At 36.3% G+C, this 13,575-nt stretch overlaps 1 protein-coding gene across 8 annotated transcripts in view; it reads right to left on the reverse strand.

The window, feature by feature from the left end:
- The window catches only part of LOC134224953 (serum response factor homolog), a 738,652-nt gene that overhangs the window by 643,140 nt on the left and 81,937 nt on the right, over positions 1-13,575 (reverse strand). For 7 of the 8 annotated variants that reach the window (XM_062704629.1, XM_062704631.1, XM_062704633.1 and 4 more), the window contains exon 2: positions 11,092-11,340. In XM_062704629.1, the coding sequence (XP_062560613.1) occupies positions 11,092-11,340 (249 nt within the window). Of the gene's footprint in view, positions 1-1,090; positions 2,060-11,091; positions 11,341-13,575 lie in introns of those variants that run through there. The other variant, XM_062704634.1, reaches the window with a different exon arrangement.

Genomic DNA, 13,575 nt, shown 5'->3' on the forward strand with positions numbered 1-13,575 from the left:
ACGAGCTGCCAATGTGATAGATAGGAGAAGGTAACTGATGGAATTTCTAATTGGATGTAGGAAACGAGCTCTATAGTTCATTTCCAATTCTAGCAGATTACTGTTAGAATACTCAAGTTGAAGGTATAGGAATAGTAATGGAAACGGTATGGAAGTCCATTTCCAGTTCTAGCGATTGCTAGAACATGAGAAATAAAGAGAAAGATACAAAGTAGGAGGATGGAACGGACCTGGGATTGAACCCACGACCTCCTGCGTATGAGGCAGAAGCAGTAGCCATATGACTACCAAGCCCGCTTAATCAGTCGTCACAGGATCAAGAATTGTCCATTTACTTGATTTCCAATCCCCGGAAGTAAAACCAGACCGTGAGGTCGTCAAAGGTGCGGTATTGAAGGGCTTCAACTCTTTCGTGACTTTTTTTCGAACTACTTGAATCCATCTACAGGAACGTTTCTTAAATATATTTCCACTCCACTGCACAGCTTTTCTTATTTGAATTTATCGTTTGATTGAAAATCCTCTTATTTTGACGGAGGCTTTTTTCGCCTCATGCCCATCTTTGATTTCTATTGGAATTTCCGAAGAAATTCCAAGACGTTTTCAAGAAATTTAGGAATTCATTAGAAGACCGACGAAAAATCAGGTTTCTAGTTAAGTTAAGAGTTCAAGCTCACCAGAAACGACGATTTGTTTGACAGTTTTTTCTGAGGCTCATTGCCCTATTCATTCTTGCATTAGGACGTGTATTTTCGACTCCTCATTTTAACCTTAGAACAAACCAGCACTATCTCTTTTGATCATTTAAATCCAACTTTTATAGTAACCAAAAAACAATTTTTCATTTTCGGATTTATGCATTTTCTATTGACGAAAGACGAATGATTTCGTCCGAATATTGTGATATGGTTACATCAACTTAATTACATCTACAACAATGTACTTACCGCCTGAGTATAGCAGCGTGGGCATGATAACAAATCAAACACAAATTCAGTTAGTAAGAACACACGTAACATGGAAAAGCATTAATTATCAACGCATAAAATAATAAAACATAATATAAAAGAAGGAAACTAACAAAACAAAATTATTCAGTTGCAAACTTCGTCAACATTTATTACCAACGTCTGATTGATTGAGTGTTTTTATTTTCTCACATGGAATACTGCACAGATCATCGAAATATACATCGACCATCGTTTCCTAATCTAACACTTGGATTGAGTACACTGACTTTGTCATTTTAACTTTATATATTTTTTTAGAATTTGTTACAGTTTAATTAGAGAGAATAAGTTAATTTTAACTACCACTTGAACTTATTTTTCGTTAACGGGTGGTGTACTTCTTACTGGGAAAATCGTCATATATTTTTCTTTAAAAGAGTTTTGTCAAATTTTAACACTAGTAGATTAATTCGTTACTAACTAGAATAAGTTCTCGATTGCTTCGCTTTTCTATTATATTTACAAGGAAAATACTGAATCATCTTGGAATGTTAATAAATTAAACATTAACACGAAATAAACAACAGTTACTAGACATCTCTTGGACAGACTACTTACGAGCTAATGATCTATGAATTACTTCTACTGAATAAAACTGAACCTGGTTGAAGGTTTCTTCTACTCTTATAGGACTAATACGGCACACTCGTTTCACATTGCTCGTGCGCTCACTCACATACAGTTTGATTCGAGGGAAGGGACGAGGATGAAATCTGGTGATCGCGAACAAACTAGATTCTTTGATTTCGACACACTTATCAACAAATGAGTCTCTACAACTAAAATGAAAACAATTTCTATAGATTGTCTAACCTAACCTACCTAGGACTTACTGTGGGAGGGTGTAAATCTTCGATTCATCTAACTATTATAGCACACTGGGAAATGGGATGAAATCGTACGATATAATTATAATATCAGAGTTTTCTGGTTCGATTTTCATGATTTTGTTAAGAGGAGAATAAAATTTGAAATAAATAACAACTGCATTCCGGTACGCAAACAAAAGCTACAACGAAAACATTACACTCCAAAGCACAAAAACTTAACTAATCAGAAAAAAGGGTCAAATAGAACAATGAGAAACACTCCACAAACTACATTCATGACACTGGGCATGCTCATCTGGTCTCCGTTCCGCCGTCGTCGGCGCCGATTGATTCTCGGAAGAAATTTGCGTGATTAATCCATTCAATACGATTGATAGACTTTTGGCACCTTCATAACATTCAATTTTCTATCGCACATCCCGCCCACCTACTCCAAGCGAAGATTCGTCACTGCCTCTAATGTAATTACTAGCAATTAGCGTTCCCGAATAGCTTCAAATTGCTGTCGCGCTGGCTCGCAGTCCGGTCCGAAGGCATCTGCCGGTAAATTTCTCGTGAAATCATCCCAACCGAAAAGAGTACCATTATTTAGCACTGCGACGTGAAATCCATCGCGTATTAAAGGTAATTAAAATGACGAAAGCGGACTCTCCGGCGGACGAAAGGTGTCACCCACTACCTCTTACCGGGAATCATAATACTGCTGCTGCGTCTGGTTGAGCATTCAAAAGAAGAAATATTAACCATTAATCGTGGCCTCACGCGCGGGTTGGACACTGACACTGGCTGGGGGCCATTACGACAATGATGAGCACCGGGAGAGATTCATCATAAATTTTTGCGAATTGGAAATTATTTCGTTACTCCTCGTGGGCGACTGAAGACTGAAGAGTATTGTTGTACTGGCCTTTAAATTTGGATTTGTAAAAGCGAAGAAAAATTCAACTCCAATTCGGACAATCTTACTTCTTTTAGTTTAGACTCAAATTAAGAACTGAACAATGGCTTCCAAAACCAAACCCATAGGTGAATATCCTCGTATTCAAACCAACGTAAATATTTGTGCCATCCGCAAATTGCTTTCAATCGAGAGGAGTTTTACAACACCCTTTTTTTTGCTGCATCTCCTGCTGTCGACTTTTGTTATGCATCCGATTAAATCGCGAAACGATACAATCGCACGAAAGTCGTCGTCGTCGTCATCCTGCGCATCAGCATCACCATCATCATCAACGCCATCATCCCGAGCTGCTGATCGTTCATATCGCATTCAATTCAATTGGCACTTGGAGCGGACCCCAAGTGCCGCGGCGTGACGAATCCTTCTCTTGCGCAAGTGCATCGGTGAAATTAAAACCCTCTTCTCCCTTTTTTCCGCAAAACCGAAAACAGTACTTAGGCGTGAGGCGATGCAGCGGGGGGACCTCATAGAGACCCGTGCATAGCGCAGGTGAGGATCAACACACGCCGAGCGAGGGGGGAAAATATGATTCGCGTGGAATTTATATTGCAAGGAGCAACCGTTGGGTCGTCGTCATTGGCGATCAGCGTGACAATCAGCAGTGAGTCGAGAGTTAACCGAAAAAAAGTCTTATTGTGTGAGTGTTTATTGTTGCAATATGGCATCATCATATGTGGGACAGACGAAAAGAGAGTCATGGAGAAGGTAATTAATGGGACACGAGTGGACATAAAGAAGACTATTTAAAACCATTCGACTGTTACGGGGACTTATTGCGTTTTGTGTGAGATCTTGATGTAATTCATGTTTTAAAGTTATTGTGTATAAATAATTATTGGTTATTTTTATCCGGAACGAGTCACCTACTTTTGCGGAGAAATATTTCAAACAATTCGAACGTTTGGAATCGATTTACATAAGTTCAGTTACAATTCAATTTTTGTTGGATTCCTATTTGATTTCCATTTTAATTAGAAAACGATTGAATCTGGATTATCTAAATTTGATTTTATTCAAATTCGATTTCAAATCTACTCGATTTCTATTAACCCGATATCAACCGAAATAGAGGTTCGATTATAATATGATTTAAATTCGTTTTTTAATTGACTTCGAGTCGAATCCGAATAGGATTCGAATCAATTTTGATTAAATTGTAATAACGATTCGATCAAATAAATTTGTAATTCGGTTCACACTTCGCTTTTTATTACAATTCCTATTCAATTTCGTTTCGATATTGATTCAATTTTCAAATTCAAATTCAATTCAATCTCGATATAATCAAAATCAGTCCATAATCAAAATTGAATCTGAAGATCAGAAAAGTTTCTGAATTTAATCAAAACTAAGTTAAAATTGAGCCGAATCTACCCAAAATTGAAATTCATTTGGAAAGAATTTGGTAACGAAGTCTAAATCTAAAACGAAATCTTAATTGAAGCGATATTAAATCGAGACAAAATCGACTCGTAACTGAAATCAAAAACGAGTAAAACTATAATCGATTATTATTTGGAATGTGATTAGAATTAGATCGGAATCGAAAGCAAATTGAAATCATTTCGATATCAAATCGACAACTAATTGAATACAACAAGAAAGCTAATCGACGGAAAGCAAAATCGAAATTGAATCAAAATTGACTAAAAATTCAATCGTATACGACTCAAAATTCTATCGATATTGAATCAAAATCAGAATGAAATCCTATCGATATCGGAATGAAATTGGAAACGAATTAAAATCTATTTCCGATTACCGCATTCAAATCAAATCGAAATTGAATCTAAATAAAATCGAATCGAAATAAAATCTAAATCGAATCGAAATCAAATCGTAATCGAGTCGAAATGAAATCGACATCGAATCGAAATCGAATGGAAATCGAATCGAAATCGAAACGAAATCAAATCGAAATCAAATCTAATTCGAATCAAAATCGAATCGAAATTGAATCGAAATCAAATCGAAATCGAATCGAAAGCGAATCGAAATCGAATCGAAACTGAATCGAAATCGAAACGAAATAGAATTGAAATCGAAATCGAATAGAAAATAAATCGAAATCAAATCTAAATCGAATTTAGTTCTGATCGAAAAAGAAATCGAATCGAATCAAAATTGAAATCGAATCGAAATCAAATCTAAATCAAATTTAGTTTTCGATCGAGAAAAATCGAATCGAAATCAAATCGATATCGAAATCGAATCTAAATCGAATCAAAATTGAATCAAAATCGAATTGAAATCGAATCGAAATTGAATCGAAATTGAATCGAAATCGAATCGATATCGAATCGAAATCGAAATTGAATCGAAATCGAATCGAAATCGAAACGAAATCGAATCGACATCGAATCGAAATCAAATCGAAATCGAATCGAAATCGAATCGAAATAAAATTGAATCGAAATTGAAATCCAACCGATATTGAAACGAAATCAAATCGAAAACGAATAAAAATTGAAATCGAAATCGAGTCGAAATCAAATCGAAACGAAGTCGAATAGAAATCGAACCGAAATTGAAACGAAGTCGAAACGGATTCGAATAGAAATCGAATCGAAACCGAATCGAATCGCAACCGAATCGAAATCGAATCAAAATCGAATCGAAATCGAATTCAAACCGAATCGAAATCGAATCGAAATCGAAATCGAATCAAAATCGAATTGAAATCGAATCGAAATCGAATCGAAATCGAATCGAGGTCGAATCGAAATCGAATTGAAATCGAATCGAAATCGAATTGAAATCGAATCGAGATCGAATCGAAATCGAATCAAAATCGAATCGAAATGGAGTCGATATCGAATCAAAATCAATTCGAAATCGAATTGAAATCGAATCGAAATCGAATCGAAATCGAAATCGAATAGAAATCGAATCGAAATTGAATCGAAATCAAATCGAAATCGAATCGAAAACGAAACCGAATCGAAATCGAATCGGAATCGAATTAAAATCGAATCGAAATCGAATCGAAATCAAATCGAAATTGAATCAAACTCTAAAAAGAAAATTTAATCGAAATTGAGATCGAATCGAAATTGAATCGAATTCGAATCAAAATCGAATCGAAATCGAATCGAAATCGAATCGAAATCGAATCAAAATTGAATCGAAATCGAATTGAAACAAATCGATATCGAATTGAAATGAAAATTGAAATCGAAATCGAAACCAAATCGAAATCCAATCTAAATCGACTCAAAATCGAACGAAATCGAATCGAGATAAAATCAGAATTGAATCGAAATCGAATCGAAATCGAATAAAATACGAATCGAAATCGAATCGAATCGAAATCGAATCGAAATCGAATCGAAATCGAATCGAAGTCGAATCTAAATCAAATCGGAATCGAATCGAAATCGAAATCGAATCAACATCGAATCGACATCGAATTGAAAACGAATGGAAATCGAATCGAAATCGAAACGAAATCGAATCGGAATCAAATCTTATTCGAATCGAAATCGAATCGGAATCGAATAGAAATCGGATCCGATTCGAATCGAAATCGAATCGAAATTAAATCGAAATCGAATCGAAATCGAATTGAAATCGAATCGAGATCGAATCGAAATCGAATCAAAATCGAATCGAAATGGAATCGAAATCGAATCGAAATCAAATCGAAATCGAATTGAAATCGGATCGAAATCAAATCTTATTCGAATCGAAATCGAATCGGAATCGAATAGAAATCGGATCCGATTTGAATCGAAATCGAATCGAAATTAAATCGAAACCGAATCGAAATCGAATTTAGATTTAGATCGATAATGAAATCGAATCGAAATCGAATAAAACTTAATCGAAATCGGATCAAAATCGAATAGAAATTTAATCGAAATTGAATTGAAATCAAAATCGAATCGAAATCGATTTAGATCAAAAAAGAAATCGAACCGGAATAGAATCGAAACCGAATGAAAATCGAATCGAAATCGAATAAAAATCGAATCGAAATCGAATCAAAATCGAATTTAAATCGAATTGGAATCGAATCGAAATCAAATCGAAATCGATTTGAAAACAAATCGAAACGAAATCGATTCGAAAACGAATCTAAATCGAATTTAAATCGAATCGAAATCTAATCGAAATCAAATCGAAATCGAATCGATATAAAATCGAAATCAAATCGAAATCGATTCGAATTTGAAGCGAAATCCAATCGAAATAAAATCGAGATGAAATCGAAATCTAATCGAAATCGAATCGGAATCAAATCGAAATCGAATCGAAATCGAATCTAGATTTAGATCGATAATGAAATCTAATCGAAATCGAATAAAACTTAATCGAAATCGAATCAAAATCGAATCGAAATCGAATAGAAATTAAATCGAAATTGAATTGAAATCAAAATCGAATCGAAACCGATTTAGATCGAAAAAGAAATCGAACCGGAATAGAATCGAAATCGAATGAAAATCGAATCGAAATCGAATAAAAATCGAATCGAAATCGAATCAAAATCGAATTGAAATCGAATCGGAATCGAATCGAAATCAAATCGAAATCGATTTGAAAACAAATCGAAACGAAATCGATTCGAAAACGAATCGAAATCTAATCGAAATCAAATCGAAATCGAATTGAGATAAAATTGAAATCGATTTGAATTTGAAGCGAAATCCAATCGAAATAGAATCGAGATGAAATCGAAATCTAATCGAAATCGAATCGATATAGAATCCAAATCAAATCTAAATCGAATCCAAATCGAAATCAAACCGAAATCGAATCGAATTTGAACTGAGATCGATGGAAATAGAATTGAATTCGAATCGAAATCGAATCGAAATAAAATCGAGATGAAATCGAAATCAAATCGGAATCGAATCGAAATCGAATCGAATTTGAAGCGAAATCGAATCGAAATAAAATCAAGATGAAATCGAAATCGATTCGAAATAAAATCAAAGTTGAATCGAAATCGAATCTTAATCGAATCCAAATAGAACCGAAATTAATTGAAATCGAATCGAAATCGAAATAAAATTGAATCAAAATTGAAATCCAATCGAACTCCAATCGACATTGAAACGAAATCTAAATCGAATCAAAAACGAATAGAAATCGTAATCGAATCGGAATCTCAATCAAATCGAAATCGAATAGAAATCGAATCAAAATTGAATCGATATTGAATCGAAATCGAATCGAAATAAAATCGAGATGATTTCGAAATCAAATTGAAATCGAATCGAATTAAATTGAAATCAAATCAAAATCGAATCGAATTTGAAGCGGAATCGAATCGAAATAAAATCGAGATGAAATCGGAATCGAATAAAAAAAAATCAAAATTGAATCGAAATCGAACCGAAATCAATTGAAATCGAATTGAAATCCAATCGAAATCGTATCAAAATCGAATCGTAATTGAATCGTAATCGAATCAAAATCGAATCGAAATAAATCGAATTCGAATCAAAATCGAATCGAAACAAAATTGGATCGAAATAAAAATTAATCAAAATTGAAATCCAATCGATATTGAAACGAAATCTTAATCGAATCGAAAACGAATAGAAATTGAAATCGAAATCGAATCGAAATCGAATCGAAATGGTATCGAAATCGAATCGAAATCAAATCGGAATCGAATCGAAATCGAATTGAAATCGAATCGAAATCGAATCTAAATCGAATGGAAATTGAATCGAAATCGTATCGAAATCGAATCGAAATCAAATCGAAATCGAATTGAAATCGAATCGAGGTCGAATCGAAATCGAATCGAAATCGAATCGAGATCGAATTGAAATCGAATCAAAATCAAATCGAAATCGAATTTAGATTTAGATCGATAATGAAATCGAATCGAAATCGAATAAAACTTAATCGAAATCGGATCGAAATCGAATCGAAATCGAATAGAAATTTAATCGAAATTGAATTGAAATCAAAATCGAATCGAAAAAGAAATCGAATCGAAATCGAATGAAAATCGAATCGAAATCGAATAAAAATCGAATCGAAATCGAATCAAAATCGAATTGAAATCGAATCGGAATCGAATCGAAATCAAATCGAAATCGATTTGAAAACAAATCGAAACGAAATCGAAACGAAAACGAATCGAAATCGAATCGAGATAAAATCGAAATCAAATCGAAATCGATTCGAATTTGAAGCGAAATCCAATCGAAATAAAATCGAGATGAAATCGAAATCGAATCGAAATAGAATCCAAATCAAATCTAAATCGAATCCAAATCGAATCGAAATCAAACCGAAATCGAATCGAATTTGATCAAATCAAAATCGAATCGAATTTGAAGCGGAATCGAATCGAAATAAAATCGAGATGAAATCGGAATCGAATGAAAAAAAAATCAAAATTGAATCGAAATCGAACCGAAATCAATTGAAATCGAATTGAAATCAAATCGAAATCGAATCGAAATCGAATCGTAATCGAATCGTAATCGAATCGAAATCGAATCGAAATAAATCAAATTCGAATCGAAATCGAATCAAAATCGAATCGAAACAAAATTGAATCGAAATAAAAATTAATCAAAATTGAAATCCAATCGATATTGAAACGAAATCTTAATCGAATCGAAAACGAATAGAAATTGAAATCGAAATCGAATCGGAATCAAATCGAAATCGAATCGAGATCGAATCGAAATCGAATCGAAATGGTATCGAAATCGAATCGAAATCAAATCGAAATCGAATCGGAATCGAATCGAGGTCGAATCGAAATCGAATCGAAATCGAATCGAGATCGAATCGAAATCGAATCGAAATCAAATCGAAATCGAATTGAAATCGAATCGAAATCGAATTGAAATCGAATGGAAATCGAATCGGAATCGAAATCTAATCTAAATCGAAATCGAATCGGAATCGAAATCGAATCGGAATTGAAATCGAATCGGAATAGAAATCGAAATCGAATCGAAATCAAATTGAAGTCAGAAATCGAAATAAAATCGAATCGAAATTGAATCGAAATTGTAATCGAATCAAATCGAAATCAAATTGAAGTCAGAATTCAAATCGAAATAAATTCGAAATAGAATCGAAATCGAATTTTAGCACCATTCGAAGTTAAAAAGAAATCGAATTCAAACCGGAACGGAAATTAATCGAAATTGAATCAAAACTGAATCGAAAACGAATAGAAGTCGAAAATAAATTGGAATTGATTCGGAATCGATGCTAAATCAAATAGAGATTAAATTGTTTTGAAATTGAATAGGAATCAAAATCAAGGGGAAATCGAATAAAAATTGATACGAAATCGGAATCGAATCGATGCAATTATGATTTCGATTTTGTTTCTATTTCAATTTTCATTCGATTTCAATTCGATTCGATTCTGATTTCGAATTGGATTTATTTCCTATTCGATTTCGATTCAAATTCGATTCGAGTTTGATTCGTCGATACGTTTTTGATCATATTTCAGCTCGTTTTGGATTTTATTTAAATTCCACTTGAATATTGATTTGGTTTTGATTCGATTTGATTTCAATTCGATTCCGATTTCAATTCGATGTCTATTCGATTTTGTTTCATTTTCCATTCGACTCCGTATCAATTTATTTCCAATCCGTCGTAGCTAAGTTAAAGTAAGCTTCAGTATGGCGTACTGAGAGTCATGTATTCAAGTCCCATCAATGCATTCTTCAAATATAATTTTTCACATGATGTGCACATGCAACTCGTGGTCTTAAAACATTGTTGTTTAAATTATGATCAGAATAAATTTCGATTTGATTCTGTTCAATTTTCGATTCAATATTGATTTGATTTCAATTTAATTCCGTTTCAACTCCAATTTTGTTTCGATTCAAAACCATTTTGACTTCCACAACAATTTGAACAAATAACTCCCTTATCCCCATTCAGAGCTTGTCACTCAGAATCAATGATTCGAACGAACTTCCCGCTAACTCATACAAACATTAATCTATCATAAGTAACAATAAAATAAAGCATAATAAATCGAAACGAAAACCCTGCTTTGGAGGAATTAGTTGCACCCGAGCGGCACGCCACGCACCGGAAAAGGGGACTACCGTTGCGCGTGCGCGTGGCTCATGTGCGCCGTGTGCGAGTGGTGCGGGATGTGCGAATGGTGCGAATGGCCCGAGTGCGGCGGGTAGGACTGCGCGTGGGACAACGGCGAACCCTGCCCGCTGACCGGGTAGGGCTGCTGCATCAGACTTTGGTCCAGCCCGTAGTGGCCGGTTTGCGGGTGGCCGAGATGAGCGTGCCCGTGGTGCCCGTGGCCGTAAACTAGCTGCCTTACTTTCGAATCTTCGTCGCCGATGTTGTAGCTGAGTTCGGTTTCCTCGAACCCGGTGGCAGACATCCGCTGATCGCCGCTGGACCCCGTCGGGGGATCCGGCGAGTTCAGGCAGGTCTGGATGAGCGCTTTGCCCGCTTCCGACGTGATCATCGGTTGCAGCTTGCGCGTCGCGAACGTGTACACGTGACCAGTCTCGGAGGCCACCAGCAGCATCACTTGCGTGCCTGTCAGGGTGGAAAGTTCATAGGCCTGGAAAGAGAGAGGGAGAAAATGGGATGTGGGTTAGTTAAACTATTTCCAGACATTTTTTTGGGCGAATTTACAAGCGCTTTACATTTGCCCTTTCCCGAACAAAATTGCCACAAACGATCGGGTGTGACCCTTGTCCGCATGTCCCATGCGGAACCCTTTTCAGACGTTCGCGAAAGTGTGAATTTATGTTTGAACATATGTTTCTCATCTGCACATAATTCTCCCTGCGCCAACCACCCGATGATTCTCCGCGGGACTGTGTCATCTCGACAGTCCAGTGTTTCTCAATGTCCCTCCCAGTAAACAACCGACGTTTCTTGATTTGGTGTCGGGTGATCTACAATCATTAAACTAATCTTCATTGTATGTACTAAAACCATCAACACAAAGCACATAAATCAATTTCAACCTTTTTTTCATATTTGAGAACTCCTTCCCACAAAAAACTTTTACAAAAACCGACAAAAAATCAACCAACATCGAAAGCCGCTTGGGTAGACGCAGGGCGGTACATCTTCTTGACGACGGAGCAGACCCATTTTAACACCTTTTTGCCCCGAGGTCGTCTTCGGGCGGCCCAAATAAAAAGCTTTCGCGTTTCCACCGACCCCAACCTCCGTTCTTTCCATGTCGTAGGATCGTGCGCGCGGCATTCTCGGTAGGATAGTTGAAATTGCGCTCTGCCACAGTGATATTCGCGATCGCAAAGAACTGGCACTGGTGACGGAGAGATGTGCCGCTGCTACTGCTGCTGGATGCTGCTTTTGCTACTGCCATGTGAGATGCTACCGAGCTACCGGGTAAGAACGATCACTTCCACTTGCATGGGTATGGAGGAAGGGCGGCCATGCCAAAGAGATGGAGCGCGCGCTAGCGAGGTGTTGAATATTGAATACATTTTTTTATGCTCGCGAAGATCTGTTTTTATTATTTCGGGAAGATTTGTGGAAGTGCTTGGAATGCAGGCCACGTGGAGATCGGATGGAGGGCGAAGGAAAACGGCATTCAATGCAGTTCTTCTGGTGTTGACTGCTTTTGAAATACGCGCGCAATGTTGCAGAAAATTAGCATAACCCACCACCGGCAGCGCTTCATTGCCGCGTTTCGGAACGGGGAGAGGAGCGACACAGCCAGCGATGGTGGGTGGGTGTGTTCGGATGTTGAAAGGGAACGCGAGGGAGTGCAGAATTTAAACGAGCCGCGAGTTATTGTGAAGGTGCAAAATAAATGATAAAATGGCATTATTCGGAGCATCACATGTGCAAAGAGGTTTAGGGATGGTGGAGTTAATCTAACAAGTGAGGATTGCACAGCGGAATGAAAATTGATATCAAAATATCGAATTTGATTGTGGCATAGGTTTTCTTTTGCTAAACAATAATTCTCAAAATTGCTTAAAACAATACAATTCGAGATTCAAGTTGAAAATCTAAACCTTTCAAATTCATCTCACTTTTCCACAGGACTCCGCTGTGAAAGACAAGTGTTTGTAGTTCCCTTCCAAACCTCATGGATTTGGTGGACTCCGGTAGAATGCTACGATATGATAATCAAAAAGAATCGAAATTCTACGGGATTCAATTAAAAATCCAAATTGGACTCGAAATCCAACATGATTCGACTTGAAATCCTACGGGAGGCGAATAAAAAGTCCTACACGATTTGTTTCAAAATTCCACGGAAAACGACTCGATGGGATTCGAAATCAGACATGATTCAATTAGAAATCCGACGGGTTTCCACTCGGAATTCGACGAGATTCAACAGGAAATCCTTTGTGAAGCAAATTTAAATTTTAAGTTAATTTTAAGGCTCGACCTTAAACCTTAAACCCTACGTGATATGACTCAAAACCCGACGGGAATCAACTCGCAATCCAACTGAATTCGACTCAAATCTTACGGGATTCAATTCGAAATTCGACGGGGTTCGAATCAAAATCCTACGTAATTCAACCCAATATCCGACAAGATTCGACTCGAAATGCTAACGGTTTGATTTGAAATCCGACGGGATTTGTCTCAAAATCCGATTAGATTCGACATGAAATCAAACGGTACTCGATTAAAAAAAAATTGGGATTCAACTAGAAATCTTGCGGGATTCGACAAGAAATAGACTGTAACCGGGATCAAATCAAAATCTGATCGAAAACAAATCGAATCAAAATCGTATTGAAATCCAGATCGATTTGAAATCGCATAGTAATCGAATCGAAATTGATTCAAAACC

This window comes from Armigeres subalbatus, chromosome 3 (genome assembly GCF_024139115.2).
Source record: "Armigeres subalbatus isolate Guangzhou_Male chromosome 3, GZ_Asu_2, whole genome shotgun sequence".
NCBI lineage: Eukaryota > Metazoa > Arthropoda > Insecta > Diptera > Culicidae > Armigeres > Armigeres subalbatus.